General features: G+C 45.1%; 1 protein-coding gene across 1 annotated transcript in view; it reads left to right on the top strand.

Annotated features, from left to right (window-relative positions):
• Window positions 1–18,903, top strand: part of THSD7A (thrombospondin type 1 domain containing 7A) — a 353,889-nt gene that overhangs the window by 295,959 nt on the left and 39,027 nt on the right. The window contains exons 13-14 of the mRNA XM_036760403.1: window positions 7,864–8,058; window positions 9,753–10,016. Coding sequence (XP_036616298.1) covers window positions 7,864–8,058; window positions 9,753–10,016 — 459 coding nt within the window. The remainder of the gene's footprint in view (window positions 1–7,863; window positions 8,059–9,752; window positions 10,017–18,903) is intronic.

Below are 18,903 nucleotides of genomic sequence, written 5' to 3'. Positions count from 1 at the left end.
TCTTTCAAATTCGTTCTCCATCCCACATTCTCTAGAGTTGCTATCTAGGTTCAATGGATGTGGGATGATAGCCAGGATCTCCAACAACTTTGTCAAGTCATCAGGATGACAGGCCAAGTTGGGATAAATCTGAAGTCTTTGGTTAAAAAAATCAATTTCCCAGGTACAGGATAGACAATACAGAGATCAGAAGGAGCTTGTCTGAAAGAATGTGGAGGTGTCAGTGGAATTCAAGCAGAATGACATTGAAGCCAAATAACCCTAGGCTGCATTGGTTGTCCTTCCTTCTTAAGGGAGGTATACAGGAAGTTGAAATGTACCCTGTTCTCTGCCCTGGTCAGACTTCACCTAGTATTCCATCTCAGTTCTCGGCACTAGTTTTAGAAAAAGAAAAAAGAAAACATTGACAAGCTGAGAGAAGAGGGCAGCCAGGATCCCTTGAGGCACCTGGAGGTTGTATTTAAGGAAGATCCGTGAGGATGACTAGCCTGGAAAAAGGAATGGTAGTTTGAAGAGATGGCACATGGAAGAAATGCAGTGGATTTGTTCTGCCAGTCCTAGAGGTCAGAACAAGAGGCAAAGGGCAGGAAGTGCTGAGGAAGATTTAGGTTTATATCGAAGAAAAGTGGAATAGGCTGCCTGGGGCGGTAGGAGAGTCCTCCCATTGGCTTTCAGTGAAGACTAAGTGATCAGTAGCCCAGAACCTTATTGATGGATTTGTGACCAAAATATGCATATTCCCCTCCAACTCTGAGTTTCTTTCATTCTGGAGTTTCCATGGAAACATCATTTTGGCCCAGATTCTCTGGAATTTTAACAAATTAACGTAAATGGGGAATAATCTTCCCCTCTTCCCATCCATATGTTGTTAATTTCTTCCTTGAGGCTTATGGGAGTTTCAGGGGTCCTAGTATTGGCTGCTGGGGACAGAATGAGAGTTGAAAAGACTTTTCTAGTCCCATTCTAAGTATCAGGAATACCTGGTGAGACTTTGGATTGGGGAGAGCGGGTGACTAGAAATAATGATGTTGACCTGAAGGGCTCCTTTTCTGCCCATTGCATTGGCTGTGAGTTTGACTAAGAAAAGAGTCAACAGGGCCTGAGCAAACTTGGTTATTTTGACTATTATACCTGCTCCCACGAAGGTTCCTGGGATACTTTCATTGTGATCACCCTCCCTGACTCTGAAGTGGGATTCTAGTTGAACCTCAATGTCCCTCTTCCCCAATAGTCCCTTAGCACTACCTTCTCATTATTCCAGAACATACCAAGGAAATTGCGCCTCCTCAGTAACTGCTTTGGATCAGATCTGAAAAGTGCGTGGGATGCCCTTTTCTTCCACCCAGGTGTCAGTCACAAAGCGGGATGAGGAGCCGAGTTTCATGCCCTTGTTGTAAACTGTGCTCCTCATCTAAGTTTCACAGCCATACGATCAACAGCTGGGTGCCTCTCACCTTATTCATCACCCACGTCTTATTTACTATCTCAATTAGGTCTCTCTTAATAACTAACTCACTCAAATCAATCTCCTTTGGCTTTTTAGTTTTCATCGATTCCTTCTCACTAGTGGCTTCCCTTGCGAGCCTCTGAGCAAATCACTCATCTCATCTCTCGTTCGGTTAAACATTGCTTCCAGGGCCTGATCTATGACTCCAGTGCTCTTATCTGGGATGAGCCATGTTCTGCTCCCGCTGAGCAGGAGATCATCTTGGTTAGTGATATGCAGGGGCTTTTGTTGCCTTGGGCATAGATTGAACATTTTCTGTCATGGACTTCTTAAATGTGTATTCTTGAATGTGTCACATAATTCAGATTCACGCTGCATATTTCCATTGGGCTGGAATCTATTGCCATAAATTTGTAACTTTGAATAGTGCATATTAGAATATGTGGGACTGTTTCCCAAGATTCATTATTCTCACTAATCTGCACCAAATCCATTTTTCCCATGGCTACCACATAAATCTGTGTAATCCCTTGCCTTCACCAGCAATGGCCCTTTCTTTCTTGTTTACCAATCTATGACCCCACTCTTTTTCAATAGTCTTCCCCAAACTCACATCACCACTCTGAATTGCAGGATCTTAAAACTGGAAAGGACTTTGTAGATCCAAACCCCTCATTTTATCAATGAGCAAACTAAGCCCTCAAAAGAGGGGGTTACTTGCCTGAGTCACACAGAGTATAAGGGAAAGAGTCAGGATTCAGATCCAGGTCCTGAGGTCTCATCCTCTGTCCATTGATGAGGCTTCTGCTTAAAGTGATTGGTCCCTTCTCACTCTCCTCACTGATTTAGTTAACATCACCTCAGTATGTATAGCCTGAGTTTCTGCTCTGCTGGTTTATGATGACAGGCCCATATGTCCATTGGCATGGCATCTGACTACAATGAAACCGTCCACACCCTAGGGATACTATGAACTCTCTCCTGGGATCCTGGGCCTTCTCTTTATTTCTTGCCCCTCATCTTCATTTCTCAGTTCAGCAACAGCAGGCTTACTATATAAGGTAACAATTCTGGAAATGTTGTTCACAGAGAAGGAAACAGGGGCCAGAGGGGCAAGACTTAATCTAGGTTACAGCCAACAGGGAGAAAAGATGCAGCTGATTTCCAGAGGGCAGGACTTGGCAATCAAGGGAAGCTGGGTTTGGTTTTGTTGATTGGTCCATGTCAGAGGGAGGATGGGGGGGGATGATGAAGAAGCAAGAGGCAACTGTCCTAGTCTAGTCCCAGCTTCATGCCAGGGTTTTATCACTCCTCTTAATTTGGTACAGATACATCTGATGTTTTCCACCCAACAGGGCTGCTCAGGGAGATGGAAGGAGACTGTGGGTTGGAAAGGAAGGGGTAGAGTGTTGCCCAGAGGTGAGCATTGGTTTCCCACTTCCAATGTCACAGGCAGGGAGGCATCAATTAGACAGGTAGCTGAAAGCTTCTGGCTTGGAAAGTTCCAGGTACAAGGCAGCTAGGTGATGTAATGGGTAGAGCACTGGACTTGGAGCAAGGAAAACCTGAGTTCAAATATGGCTTCAGATACTTGATAGCTATGTTACACTAAGCAGTTAGAAACTGCCTCAGTTTCTTCATCTTTAAAAAGGCATTACTTCCCAAGGTGGTTGTGAGGATAAAATTAAATGTTGGCAAACTTTAAAGTGTTCCATAAATACCAGCTAGTTTTAGTATCCAAAAGCTTTTCAGAAAAGGGGAAAGTCAAGCACTGACAGGGAGCAGCAGGGGCCAGGTGATGGTAAGTGCAGAGATATCTTATCACAGCAAAGATTATGGCCAGGGGTTCTTCAGACCACCACACTTGCCACATATGACTTTTTCATCCTCTTTAATCATCATCCCTGGATGCCATAACCCACAATTATGGAATGAAAAGGCTATCAATGATCTAGGCTAGAAACAGGTGAGATGCCTGCAAGCCACAGGGTCTGAATGGTGTTTATGGCTACTACCATCCTCTATGGGGTTCCAGCTACTGTTGTTTCTTGGAACCCCAGAATATTTTTCTATTAAGCCACAGAAATTGTCCCCATCATGGACAACAGTGGGTAACCCATGTAGCATTTTGGTAGCATCCAACTTCAAAGCTCTGGTCACATTTTGAGGACACATCATCTACTTTTTGGTTTGGGTTGCTCTATTATATCTGATAGAAATGGTCTTTGCAAATTAGAAAAGAACAACATTCTTTTTTACAAGGTGGATATTGTCTCCTGTGGCATTATCAGCTACTCAAAGAAAAATCAAGAAAGTAATGGAATGCCAGGTTTCAGAGTTGGAAGGAACCTCAACAACCATCTACTTCTGAAAGGAATCTCTACCCTAATATACCCAACAAGTAGTCATTCAGCCTTTGTTTAAGGGCTTCCAGGGAAGGGGAAACCACAAACTCCTGAAGCAGCTGGTTCCATTTTGAACCTGCTTTGATGGTGAGGAAGCTTCTCCTGGTGTCCAGCCTCAGTTAGACTCTGCTGCTAGTGCTGCCTTCTTGGACCAAGTAGAACCAATCCAATCCCTTTTCCACATGACAGCCCTTTATAAACTTGAACAAAGATTCCATGTCACCCTACAGTCTTCTCCTCTATGATCTAAAAGTCTCTATTCCCTTGAACCAGTCCTCACATCTCATGAATTCAAGGTTATTCCCCATCTCAGTTGCCCTCCACCAGGCTTCATTTCTGCAAGGGAACCATGAACTTGGTTTCTCCTTCCCACATGACTCAGTCAGTCTGAAAATACAAGAGGAAAAGCAGGATGCCTGATCCAGACATACTTCATACAATGCACAAATTCTAGTTGTAAATATGGCTGCAGTCTGCCCATTGAAGATATGCCCTCTGATACAGAAGCTTCTGAGCTGCCTACATTGTTTCTCTAATGATTGTTTGGTTGAAACTCCCTTGTTTTTAGTTTGGGAAACATGCTTCAAGTTTTATAAAGTCAGGAGGCCAGATGGCTTCCTTTCCACACACTGATTTGTTCTCACTCTAACAGGAGGAAGTTAATTTCTTACCCTTTTCCTGCATTTGAAAAGTCAGATTTCCTCCCAGTAAGAACCCAAGTCATTTGAGATGCATGACCAATCTTCTCATGGGCTTTTTATGGTCATTGTATAAGCAAGAGCTGCTGATTATTGGGGTAACTTGGGGTCATTAAGTTATTCTTCAGCACTCAAAAGGGCTACCTAGAGTTGGCTAGCGCTAACTTGGATCTATATTCTATTGTTCACAAGCCCCCATTTTTCCTCTCTGGGGTCCCCCAGACCCACCACGAATAATCATAAAACATCCTAGCAATGAAGAAAAGCATTTACTTAAAATGAAATGCTAAGTTATTAAACAGTCCTTGACAGAAATCAAGCACCATACCTGTCTACCAAAACTACTCTTCCCAAACTTCCAAGGAATATGTCACCTGGCACCATGAGCTAGAGCAATAGGAAAACAAATAGATTTAGGAGTCTTTTCTGTCTGTACTCAGTCAGTTGCTACAGCAGACTGATGAGATGGATAATATGGCCGTGTCCAACATAGCATTTGGGTGCCCTGAGTTTCTTGTGATGAGGGACAGATGATCATGGAAACCTCAGATTGGATCTTCCCGGTTGCACAGAATCATGAAAACCCCAGTACTTTGGAGAGCACTGCTTCCTCGGAACCCAAATCTCAAGGTGCTTTTCCAGTCTCCTGGAATATTTCTCCACAATTCCTTCCCATGCTCTCTCCCCTTTGAGATTGTGCACAATCTCTCACTAAGCACCTTTTATGTATTCCCATCCAACCAGTGGAACATGGTTGGAGTGCCAGGTCTGAAATCAGAAAGACTCATCTACCTGAGTCCAAATCTAGCCTCAGACACTTACTAGCTCTGTGACCCTGGGCAAATCACTTCACCATCTTCTGTAGTTTCCTCATCTGTAAAATGAGTTGGAGAAGGAAATGGCAAACCACTCCAGCGTCTTTGCTGAGAAAACCTCAAATGGGGTCACGCATTTACCATCTACCAACGGTGGCACCATTGCAAACTGCACCATGGCTTGTGGGGGATAAAGTCCTCCTGACATTTCCACATCAAACTACCTAAAAATTGGACTCAATAGAAGGAGTGTATCTGCAGGAAAATGCATGCCTTCCCAAGGGATCTTCTGTCCTGACCACATTGTAGATACATCACTCCTTTAAGCTGCTGACAGACTTTGGAGCCTGTAAATTTATGGTTATGAAGAAAAAGGATAAAGAAAACAAGAAAGAGATTTTGCTAAGCCATATAAACCCACGTAATGTAATTGGTTTTACCAGCCTCCTGCCTGGCATCAGCGTTGTTGGGCATGAGCCTAGAGAAGATTTATTTAGGAGACTATAGAACCCAAGGCAGATTCATTTATTTACTGAACCCTAACCACCACCAGTTACTTACTCTGGTTAATCACTGCAAGGTCATCCTTGAGTCTTTCCTCTTCTTCACCCTCCCATGTCTAATCAGCTGTCAGGTCTTATCAATTTTACCTCTCTGTCAACTCTCCCATCTGTCCCCTCTTCTCCACTCACATGGCCAGTACCCTAGCTCAGGCCCTGATCACCCCTTGCTCAGACTCTCATCAAAACTTCCTAACTAGTCACCCTGGCCACAGTCTTCAATCCGTCCAGCACAAAACCACCAAATTGATATTTGTAAAACACAGACCTGACCACGTCACCCTTACACTCAAAAATCATCACTGGCTCATTTTTTTCTCTAGTATAAACCACAAAGTCTTCATGCTGATATTTAAAGCTCTCTACTATCCTGGCCTAGAACCACCTTTCCAGTCTTTTTCCCTCTGGCCCCATCCCTGCCTTCTCTGTGTCAGGCACACTGGCTCACAAGCTTGTTCTTATATGTAACATTCTCTCCTCCACTTCCTTGACTTTGCCCAGGTTATCCTCTCTATCTGGAATTCCCTCCCTCCTGACCTCTGCCTTTTCAAATTTCCAAATACCTTTCAAGCACAGCTTGGATGACAGCTTTCACCAAAGGCTTTTCGTGCTTACCCCAGTTACTAGCTTTCTCTACTTTTTGAAGTTACTTTGCATTATTTCATATGTACGTTGTAATTACTTTCCTATGTATATATTGTAATCCCTTCCCCCCAGGAGAATGGATGCTCCATGAGGTGAGGGATTTTGGGATTTCGTCTTTGTATTGCCATCACCTTGAAGAGCACCATGCCCTTACTACATGCTTGACAAGTGGGTAGCACATTCAGTTGAATTGGTAAGAACAGCAGTAGCGCTTATTGGTATGTTGTAGATTTTCTTTCCTTTTAAGGACTTGGAATCTCGTGGTTTGAAAGGACCTCTGAACCCATGAAGTATAGCCTACACCTGAATCAGAATGCCACTGCAATATCCCCCACCCCAAACAAGGGCTCATCTGGATTTTACTGAAAGAGTGCTGCTAACAAGGAAGCCTCACTCTTTCCTGAGGGAGCCCCTTCCGCTCTAGGATGACCATCCTTGGTAGGAAGCTGTCCCATTATAAAACCTAAATTTGTTTCTTTGAAAATTCGCCCCCCCAATGTGCCTGGTTAGGCCATCTGGGGCCAAGCAGGACAAGTCTGATCCATCTTCTGCTGCCCTTCCAATGACTGAAGACAGCTCTCCTGCCCCTGCTTCTCCTTTCCCAGCTAGATGAACACTCCAATCCAACACTTGCCTCACAGACTGAAAGCCCTCCTCACCCTGGTCACCCTCTTTGGGATAGTCTTTAGATTTCCAATACCTTTCATGAAGTGCCAAAGTAGAAAGCTTGACATGAGAGTATCCAATGGCCAAGATAATGTGTCAGCTGTTTTCTGGGTCTTAGATCAATGCACATGCTGAGTTCATTGAGGCCAGTGTGGAGTGTGCAGCTCAAAGTATTGATAGCACTTGGTGCATCTCTACTAACACACTTTGTAGAGAGTGGGAGGGGTCTCAAAGCCCCTGCCAGATCTCCATGACAACACAAGTTGGTTCCTAAGTGTGCTTTCATACACATGAAGAAAGAAGATGTGACAGGAATACAATTAGTGGGATACCATCCAGTATTGACCTGCTTGTGATAGAGGGGCCATGCACTCTCATCATATTGGAAGTCAAGGAGTATTTTCTGTGATTAGAAGAATAATCAGTTGGGTCATAATGGCCAGTGGTTTGAAGATGATAACATGATTCTTCACAATCTTTAGATCCCTCCCAATGTCCTTTGTAAATCAGGAGTCCAAAATGCCAACCTTCCTAAGCATGTGTGGCTATTCCCAGGTTATTAGAGACTCTTTACAAATTGCCTTTTGGTTATGAGCTACATCCTCTTTTTTTCTTCTTCTTTTCTAGCCATCACTTGTCGAAAGCAAGATGGAGGACAGGCTGACGTCAGTGAGTGCCTTCGGTACGCAGGCCCCTTACCAGCACTAACCCAAGCCTGCCAAATCCCATGCCTGGATGACTGTCAGTTCACCAACTGGTCCAAGTTTTCTTCATGCAATGGAGATTGTGGTGCAGTTAGGACCAGGAAGCGTTCAATTGTCGGTAAGAATTGCCAGGAAACTCAAGTTCACTTTCATCAAGGCCAGAACCAAGTGAGAGAGAAAAAGCCAGATGCAGAGTCCTTGCTGAAACTTTGAAGTGTGACGGAGTGCATATGATTGTCCTGGCTTCTAGGAGTTCTCTCAGCAATTTACCTCGACCTCTGTTTTCATGGAAGTCAACAGCCCTGAAAAGTACTACCATATGAGTTGTTAAAAAATTGAGATCTATCTGATTTCCTACATAATGTGTGGCAAATGATTTTTTAGTTGGAAAACAAGGTAGTAAGAGTCTGTGAATCTACTCAGAGTATTTAAATCCTCACAAATCCAAAGCTTGGCCAGGGTCATATGTTAGAGCAGGGCCTCCAGCTTGGATCTCCTGAGTCTTCTAGCATCCCATATTCCTCACCCACAACTATCCCTGCCTCCATCTTTGCTTTTCCCTGTCTTCACATGGTCAAGAAACTAGCTCAGAGTTCCTAATCATGTGATTGGACAAATTAAAAAGAAGCCACAAGAGCAAATACAGTGGCCAAGCCCTCAGTCATCCCAGCAATGGAGACCAAGAACTAGGGACACCTGAAAAAGGATCTTTTGCCATAATGTCTGGGATGTCTGGTTTTGTAACAATGGTCTTAATTTGTTGGCATCCACAAAATAAACCAATATTTTAGGATTCAAGACCTAGGGCTGCAGGGTGCACCAAAGAGTTCTAGTCCAATCTTCTAATTTATAGATGAGGAACCCAGAACCCAGAGAAGAAGTTGCCTTTGTGAAGGTCATAGACATAGCAAATGACAGATGCAGAATTTGAACCCAGGCCCTCTGACTTGAAATCCAGAAGTCTTGCCAATGTGCCATGTTGCCTTATTGGAGGCTCTGGGTGTACTAACCTCCATATCTCAGAGCTAATGTAGGCCAGTGCTACATCTTAGGAGGTTGAATTATTTTGCTCTTCTGAGGAGCTGAACAACATTTCATTTTATCTATTTCAAGGGAAAATAGATGGGATCCCTCCAAACTGTCATAGCACCTAGAATTTCTCCTTTATTCTTAGATCAGTCTCTCTTGAATGTAAGGCAATATGCTGGCCAAAGTTGGGACCCCGTGAGAAAGCACAGCCAGCTAATTAGTGTTCAGGAAAGGAGGGGGCACTTCAGGATCAGAGAGGAAGTAGGAAATCCCAGATAACAGCTGTGTGTAAGCACACTACTGTGCACACAGCAGCTGACCCCCTCCCCACCTTCAGGAAAAGAAGCAGCCAGAGCAGCTCAGAAACCGACTTCTGGTCCTTCAGTTAGTGAAAGCCAGAGTGGGCAAAGGGCACAATTTAAAGGTATCCATCATCAGGGTGAGGCTGGCAGTCACCACGTCAGAGTTTGTCCTTTGTACAATGAGGCCTTTGTAAGCTGGAAATGAGACAAACGGAGCTATATTGGACACAATACAGACAAAAGCTGGTACAGGAAGGATTGGGGACAGGAGAAGGCATTTATTTATAGCCGTGGCTCAGAAGGAAATTGGGGCCAAAAGGGAGCAGAGGAGGCCTTGGGAAAGGAGCTCACCAGCCGCCAACAGGCTGCCCTCCACTCAAGCTTCACTCCAATGCAGTAGATACTTACTCACTACCCACTGTATGGACAGCCCTGGGGGTGATGATGTTTGACTTACATTCTCATAACTTCTCTTCTGCAGGAAAAAGTAAGAAGAAAGACAAATGCAGAAACTCCCAGCTCTATCCTCTGATTGACACCCATTTCTGCCCTTGTGACAAGTACAATGCCCAGGCTGTGGGCAACTGGTCAGACTGCATCTTACCTGAAGGCAAAGTGGAGGTGCTCTTGGGCATGAAGGTACAGGGAGACATCAAGGAGTGTGGACAAGGCTACCGCTACCAGGCCATGGCATGCTACGATCAAAATGGCCGGCTGGTGGAAACATCCCGCTGCAACAGCCATGGTAATCCAGATTCTAGTGAGTTGATGTGGTCCTTTAAGAGAAAAAAAGACTCTTAAGTTTTCATTGATGTTGGGAACACCCATTGAGGAAGCTCCCTCTACCAATACCAGACCTTCCCCTGTTCTATGTCTTAGAGCCATAGGAAGCCGCCTTAAAATGGAGTGTTCAAGAGACTTACCCTAGATCACAAAGCCAAGACATATCAGAGGCAAGACTGAAGGCAGCTTCTGTCTCTGAGGCCCGCTTTCGATGTGCTGCTCTGAGCTGCTAGGCCTGTACTCATGACTTTGAGTAAATGTCTTTCCTTACGTCAGTACAAGTGGTTATAATGCTAGGCCTACAGTGCTGCTGACTGCAGGGAAGAGTGTTAATGTGTGAGTAGCCTAGGGTAATCTCCTCTGCCAGGTGAGAGGCTGGAGAGCTCTGTCCACATTCCCAAACCAGGTGCCTGCATCCGGGGCTCTGTCCTCAGAGATAGGGAAAAGGGAAGAGCAATCCCTTCAGAGATGCCCAGGGAGATAGGAAAGATATGGCCCTCTCTCTCCTTCCCTTTGCCTGGTACTCCACCCCCAAAAGGGTAGTGAGTCATTATTCATCATCCAATCAGCCCCCATGATAAGCGGGCATTTATAATCACATCATCCCCTGTGGTTGCACATAGATTAGCCTAATAGAGAAAGAGGCAAGTGCCTTAGACTGTGAGCTGTGAGGAAGCAAACTTACAGCCAATAAGGGATGCCTCGGGAGGTGGCAGACTTCCCTCTTTAGAGGCCATTTGGTAGACGCAGGATGACCATTTGTCAAAGGTGAGAAGGGAGTCCTGAAAAGGGAGAATTTTGATAAGAGCCCTCCAAATTTGATTCTATTTCGGGTATCCTGGGATTGGGGAGTAAGGGGGCCCCAAGGGTGTCTCAGTTCAGCCACTTGAGCGAAAGACATTTCCAGTGCTAATTGGATTTAGAATCTTCTTCTAGGAGGTAAGCAGTTCACTGACAATCCCAGAGCACTGAGAAGGAGCATGAGCTGGACATGGACACAATAAGCACTCTTGGATTGAATTCAGATTTCATCCCCCCCTTGGGACTGCTTTCACAAAATCACAGAATTTGAGCATTGGAAAGGACCCTGGCAGCCTTTTATTCTAACCCTTAATGAAATAACTAAAGATACCCAGCAAGTTATAACCACTATAACATATCCATCAAGATAAAAATGATAGATTATTTGTAAGATGTTTTTCAAACCTTAAGGAATTATAGAAATGCTAATTATTATTAAGTATTGTTAAAGTGGTCATTCATCTTCTTCTTGACCTCCCTTGACCATATCTGGAGGCAGCCTCTCCCACCCTGGGACAGCTCTCATTTTGAGGAAGTTTGTCCAGACTTTGAGCCTCCTCTAGATCCTGGTTCCACCCTCTGGGGCCAACAGTATGGATCCAATCTCTCCTTCACATGACATCCCTTCCAATACCTGAAGACTTGCACTCTTGCACCCTGTCTTCTCTTCTCCAGGAATCCTTTGATTTACCTATAAAATGACAGTCCAGTAATGTTAGACCCCATCCTTAGATGGAAAATTAAGGTCTTTTTGAGATTCACTTCTCCTTATGGGATCAAATCAATTGGTGCATGAGAGAAAGCCCCAAGAAGATCCAACCCAGGGAATTCTGAAGATTTATACCCAGAAAGGAAGATGCGGCAAGATCTGGCTTTTAATGTAGGCAAAATACTCCAGAAAAATAATTCCATGAAAGTAACAAGAGCCATAGAGTCTAACATGAGCCATACAATTGTATGGAAGATTGGGCTCAGGGCCCCCAGGTGTAGGACAAAAGATCTGAGGCCTTAGGCTACAGGGATGCCACTCCAGTAGGAGCTAAGGGGAGCCTACCTTCTCACCACCCTTATTCAGTGAGGGCCTAAGGCATCCCAGCAACCCATGGCTTTGAAGTAGGGATGGCCGTACAGTCAATACATGTTTGGAGTTCGTTTTTCTGATGCTGAATTCAGAGCTCATTTGGACCTGTGACGGCACAGGCCTAAATTAGGGCAACACGGTTTTCAGAACGGGTCTCAGGCAAGAATTTTTATCTTTTTTTAAAAAAGACCAAAGAAAATACATGTGGTTAAGAGTGATCCCTAGACAGTCAGAACTCATCAGCATCTCCACAAGGAATCTGATGGAGTTGGAGAAAGAAAACAGAAGATAGTCATTTTATGCTCTGGTGGGGAAAAGAAGCCCAGAGTTTATTTACTGCTGTACTCATTAAATCCAGCATTATTTAATGAGTTCCTTTCGGGACTCCTTTAGCTCATTCACTGAGGAATCACGATTCGTAATCCCTGGTGCCCTGAGAGGGGAAGCTCTGAGCACGCCTCATCTTGAGGTCATTATACCGGGATAAAGACGTATGTCACATGTTGATGGAGGTCATATTCCATGGCCTCATTTATGGAGCCAGTTTTGACTATTAAGACCTTGGGCTCAACTGAACGGTCCAGGATAGTTTGTCTAATGCTTTCATAGCGTGAGGAGATTTCTCCATTAGCATTAATTACAGGAGAGGCATTGATTGGTGCTCAGTCTCCAGTGTACCCTCTCTGACCAGGAGGTTTATAGGGAAGATTAGAGAGGCATGCTCAGACATTCAGGGGTGGTTTTAACAGCAGCTGCTGGAAGCAGAGCTGCAACTGGGGAGGGGCAGTGGGAGGTGTGCGTTCAGGTCCCGAATTTAAAGGGTCCTTCAGCAGAAGAATGACAACACTGGGTGGTTGGTTAGCAAGAATAAAAAAGAGGAAGCCAGCAAGCAGGAATGCCTCCGCTGCCTCTCCCTCCTCATCCTGGAGCCCCCCGAAACCACCTGGAAATATTTCCTGAGGTCTCTGTGTCCTTCAGTGTCTGGGCCCACACCCCACAACTGAGGTGGCTTGTTACCCCTGCCCCCAGTGAGGTTCGGCCCTCAGTGTCAAAGCTCCTCTTCGTGGTTCTGGTAAGACCAACCTGAGATTCCAAGAGTCCCCTGCTTCTGTCTTTGTGGGCTCATAGATTGTGCTACACGGAGTGGGGCTTTGGCTCCAGAGCTGCCTGTGTTTCTCAGGGAGTTGTGGGTTGACTCTGCTTCTGACTATTCTTGGAACTACAGGGTGGATGTGCCAAAAGTAGAGGTAGTCTCCTGTCTCTGGGGGCAAACAGCTCAATCTTCTATACACCGTCCTCTTCAGCCAGAATTCCTCCCCCAGGAATAGGATTAACTTCCTGCTGAACTTTTATGGCTAGAAAAGACCCTGAGAGCTTCATGAGTGGTAAAGGAGGCATTCAGAATACAGTTTTATGGAAATACAGCATTGCAGAGGTGGGCATCTATGGGTGTTGAATGGTGTATACAATGCCAGACCTTTTCAATGTGTTCATTAGTTTTGCTGACCTGCTTTTTTTTCTTCCTTTCTTATTCTTTTTATAAGGGATGGCTTTTTGGGAGGGGTGAGAAATATACATGACGTAAAATCATAGATATTATTATAATTTTATTTTTAAACAATCAAGGTCAGGAAGGAGTGTAGGCATCGCTCAGTTTTCAAGCCTATTGTATTCTAACAGTTCATTCTTGAGTCAGTTTCTTAGAACTGGAAATGTATTCTTCTGTGGAAACAATGTCATAAATTGTGATTTCATTTCCCAGCAATTCTGCAGGAGTCCCTAGAACATAAAATATAGCCAAAATACATGTGTGGTTTTTTTTTATGTAGTGGAAAACAGCACAGTTGTGATGCTTGTAATTAAATAAGTAGAAAAGAGCATTGTTGAATCAGAAATGATTTGTAAGGGTTCTGGGTGCTGGAGCTATAGAGGAAACAATCGTAATTAGAGGAAGAGGGAGATTTGTGGAAACTCCGGAGAGGAGTTCTTAGCATTTTCGAGGCCTTCCACAACCAGGGCCACCAGGGCGTTTTTATGTCCAGTTTCACTTCAGAATGTGCAGTGAATCTCCAGCGTGATGCTGGTGCTACAAGTAACAATCAAGGTTTGCTTCAGCTCTCAAGTGGAGCAAAGATGGGGAGAGAAGGAATGAGAGAGGCTTGCTTCTAGGGATAGATAACTGGGGAAAGAGGTTAAGAAAGAAGGGGAAGGAGGACAGGAAAAGAGGGATGTGTTTGTATCCCTGAAAAAGAGCTTGCCTCTAGGGGCTAAGCGGAACTGAGACTGTTGGAAGAGGAGGAAGGAGGAAACAGCATTGGCGTATTATTCCCCATGAGGGAAAGAAAGGAGGTGTGGGGAATAGATGCTAGGTAAGAGTTGCCTATGCTGCTTTGCATTTTCTAAGTTAGGTCATATGCCTGAAAAGCGTCTGGTGTTATCAGCTGGTTGTTCGGTAATTGTTTGGGCTGGTGTGAAAGGCTTTTTCAGGGCAAAAGATGGGTCCTCAAAAATTGTCTAAGGGTGACGGCCCATAATTGAATTGCTTTCCTCAAGCCTTCACAGCATGCACGTCCTTAACAGTCATTCCCACTCTAGTCTTATTCACAGCTTCCCAGACAGTTCTAAATAGAAGCGAACACGAAATATGTTGGGGTTTTTTCTTTTAAGATGTACTTAGCCGGTGAGATGAGCATTGTGAGTCCAACGTTGCCTATGCCTCTGAACTTATGTAAATTAAAACTGATGAACAAATCAGGTCAGTAACTGTCACGAGCACATTAAATTTAATTTTAATACTCCAACAAGTCTGTGATCTATGGGTATTCACTTCAGTGAAGCAGATCTCAACCCATCCATGGCAGCCCATCCTGGACGGCTTCCATCCATGTGGTCCCAGACACTGACCCCAAGAGATTCATCCCTTCGCCAGGAGCTTCCTCGAGTTCTCTAAATACCCCCAAGGTACAGTGGAGCATGCCAGTTGTCCCCTTGACTCTTCTACGCAATCAGCCCCTCTTCTTTTTCAGTCATGTCACTGTGGAGAACACATCTCCCTTATCCTTAATTAATAAATTTGCTATTTCTCTCAAATTCCAGTGCAGACTGTTCAGTGCTAGGTACCCTGCAGAGAAAGCCCAGTTAGCCTTCCCCTTAGCATTGCTCTGTTCAGCGTACACGTCTCACCTGAACTCAGCAAGCTACTGCATGTAGAAGATTTGGTTTTCTGTCATTTGCATGGGTTCTGGTGCCAGCCTGGCCCTGCCTTGTTTGGCCTGTGATCTCAAAGATGAGACTGCGTTAGGAGAGGAAGCCGTTTCCAGACTTTATCACCCACACATGTCTGGAAACAGGCCAAAAAGATAAATCCAACATTTTTTATTAACTTGAAATTGCTTGGTATCAATTCCAAAAATGAACCTACATCTATTACTGAGTTGCCTGAGGCTCTGGAGTATCTCTGATTGCATTTTTGTGGTCTGGAAAACATTCAGGCTTTCCTGTGGTGGGCATTCATCACCAAGGAATTGGGAAAACTACAGATTAGGAATGTGGTTTGATGCAAATGCACCCCTGAAATCAAGGGCTCTTGTTTTAACCTACTTAGTTCATGCTCCTGGGGCATGCTGGGCCTTTGATTGACTGGACAAAAGGGAGAAAGGGTTCTCCTCTTGGGAGTCAGCTTAAAACGAGCCCTTGTTCCAGAGTCTGAGATCTGCCATGAGCAGACTGAGGAAATGTGGCTCCCATTACCGCCCATCAGCCTCCACTGCACCCTGTGGTTCTCCTCCATGAGAAAGGAGAGACTGAGGCCTCTGTCCCTGAGAGGCCACAGAGCCCCTCGAGTAGAGAGATAATTTGGAGAAGAACATCAATAACTGAGCGAGCCACATTTGTTGGTCCATCCCCAGGAGTGGAGGGAGGTTGGAATAATTCACTTCACAGGCTTATGAGCTGTTGGGTTTGCCATTTTTCTTAACATCCACATCCTACAGATGTGCAGTTTGTCATATCCAGGCAGTAAATAAATGTACAAATGAGGACCTGCAATGCTCACTCCCCCCAGTTCGTCTTCATTGTTGGAGAGATGAGCCCCATCCCTGAAATCTCTGCTCTAGCTACAGCGGTCAGATGTGGTCATGAGCTTGTCCCTGCTTTATAGATGACGGGACCGTGCCTTGCAGAGGTCCCAGGGCTTGATCAGGGTGATGCAGCGAGGATGAGTCTCCTGATTCCAAGGCTAATTCTCTGTCCATCTCCCCGCTCTGACTCTCATTTGAACTGGCCCAAGTGGATCAAAATGAATCTGTTTACTTAGGCCCAGGGGTAGTCCTAGACAAATAGCTAGTGAAAATGTGTATTTGGTTGTGCAAATCTCCAGAGCTCATTCTTAAATAGTATCTTTCACCAGGGCAGATAACAGCACCCCCACATATACCCATCCTGTGTGGCTTTTGTGCTTCTAGGAACCATCCACAGGGGATGCACACATCATCCTGGGAACCATCATTGAGTGTCTGAACATTTGGTAGACCCTCGGGCCGCAGATGGGTTGTGTCTCTGCTGTCCTTCATTCACCCTGCATGGCCACCACACCTCCTGTTCCCATCATACTTTTATTTAATGATCTTTTATTCTGCTTCTTAGGAACAAGTCACAATCAGTCCTGTGTCTTTCCAGACATTCACTTGATTTCCCAGAGGGCCTTGGGGTCACATATTAGGATAACAAGGCAGTTGTCTCTCTTTCTTAAAAGACACCATTGTGAAAATCTCAGGATTACCCGACTCTTTTCATTCGTTAACAGTAAGACTTTGGGTAAATATCTTAATTGTATCTTCACAGTACGCAGCTGGCCAAGTCTCTGGACTGAAAATGCCTGAATCTTAAAGAATATTTTGCATATAGCTTAAGAGAAGCAACATGGACTTGTTTGTTTGGGGTGAGCCGAGGCAGACAGATGCAAACAGAGTGGGAGGCTGCTTCTCCTTTGCCTGGCTTCTGGATTCCCTGCCTTCTGCTTATGATAAGCATTTACTTCAGCTCAGATTCTGGGCTCAGGATGTTTCATTTCTACGATTAATGCAGATGTTTTAGATAAAGTGACCCATAATCCCCCCATGCTGCCACAGGTCAAACAGCCTGGCAGAGCTTTCCTGCCTTAAATGAATGTTTTAATCTTCCCTTCCACCAGCATGGTTGTACCACTCGACCAGGGGCTGGAAGTTGCTTAATTTACACATTCATAACTCATGTGAATGAGGCATTGGACAGATCTCAAAGGCACAATGTCCTCAAACAGCCTCCTCTACATGGGTCTGATTCAGGGGATAGTTGGGATCCTCCTAAGGTAAAAGCTGCTGTGTCAAGAGGTGTGAGACCAGGAGAACCAGCTCCAAGGTGGGCCGTGGGTTTCCCAGTGTGCCAAGCTCTGGAACCTCGGGGCGCTTGTCATCAGCCTCCTCAGGAAGTCACCTCTTTCCTCTGATCCCACCCCAGATGACTCCCCCACTGCTGTCTTTGACCTTAAAAATGCTGCTAGCATTTTTGTATCGATTGGCTATAGAGCCTGAAGGGACCTCAGAGGCTGTTAGTCCCACACCTGTTTCGTGTTAATACTAATGATAATAGCTAGTGTTTGTGCAAAGTGCTTTACCAATATGATCTTGTTTTATCCACACAACAACCCCGTGAGCCAGAGGCTATTATTATCATCCCCATTTTATAGACGAGAACACCAAGGCAGATAGCTAAGTGACTTGCCCAGGATTACACAGCCTCTAATTATCTGAGGCTTGATTTGAACTCAGGTCTTCCTGACTTAAAGCCCAGTGCTCTATCTACTCTGCCACCAGGTAACATGTTACAGTTGAGGAAACTGACCCCAAGGAAAAGTAAGGGACTTGCCCAAGATCTCAAAGAGTAACCATCAGAAGTGAGTTTTGAACCCAGAGTGAGTCCAGAGCCACAGTTCCCACAGTGCCCCACTGGAAAGGCAGAGGACAGCAGCTCTAAGTGGGCGCACTCCCAGCTCTGAGGGCTTTCTGGGATGCCCAGGAGACAAGAGGTGCTGAAATGTGACTCACAGAGAAAGCTGGCATTGGTGCTCAGCCAGAGCCTGTCTTCCTCCTTTCCTTCCCTTTAGACGCCTCATTTGTACCTATTCGGATTTTAACCTTTTGAGTTCAAGTCACTCTGGCTTCATAAGTCTCCTGTGAGAGAGTCGGGCTTGCCTGAGAGTGACCAGTGCCCACTGAGCTGCTCCACCTTGGGCTTTTAATGCTCCCTCAGCATTTCTCCAGCTCTCTCATACCTTCAAAACCACCATCCTCACAGCAGCCTAACGAAAGTCATAGAATTTTCACCCCCATTATATAGATGCAGAAATGGAAACAGGTGAAATGACCAAGCTAGTGGTGAAGTCAGAATCTGACTCCAGGTGTTCTCAGCCTCGGACCTGTACTCTCTGAAGCATAGCAGCCTTTAGGTCCTGCTGACCTGCTTTATTTTTCTTGATTACTGGCTGTGGTCTTTAAGGAGGTTGGTTTGAAGGACATCACATGGGTTGACTAAATTGTGTCTCAAAACTTCACAGAAAGGACTGTGTAAATGAACAATGTGTCTCTCAGGGATAGCTGTTGGATTGACCCCATCTTTGCCTATATCTGCTGGGTCCCATCCCACCTCTTCTGTTGGGTACCACAACCAACTATAACACCCAAAGTCATTTCCCCTCCATGTCCCAAAAGAAATGCATAATTGAGATTCCAGCATCTCCCTTCAGCCAAGGAGCATTCTTCAGCCTTCCCAAACTGGCTGTGGCCTACCTTCCCAAACTGATCACACTCACTTATTCTGGGTTCCAATCGAAAGGGCCTCTTGCTGTTTCCCATGCCCAATGTTCTGTCTATACCCCCGTGTCTTTGTACAGGCTGTCCCCAATGCCTTGAATAATCATCCTCTTCACCTC

Source organism: Trichosurus vulpecula, chromosome 5, assembly GCF_011100635.1.
Source record: "Trichosurus vulpecula isolate mTriVul1 chromosome 5, mTriVul1.pri, whole genome shotgun sequence".
In the NCBI taxonomy this organism is placed as follows: domain Eukaryota; kingdom Metazoa; phylum Chordata; class Mammalia; order Diprotodontia; family Phalangeridae; genus Trichosurus; species Trichosurus vulpecula.
Note: the sequence above shows the minus strand (reverse complement) of the source record. Positions and strands in the feature narration are given on the sequence as shown.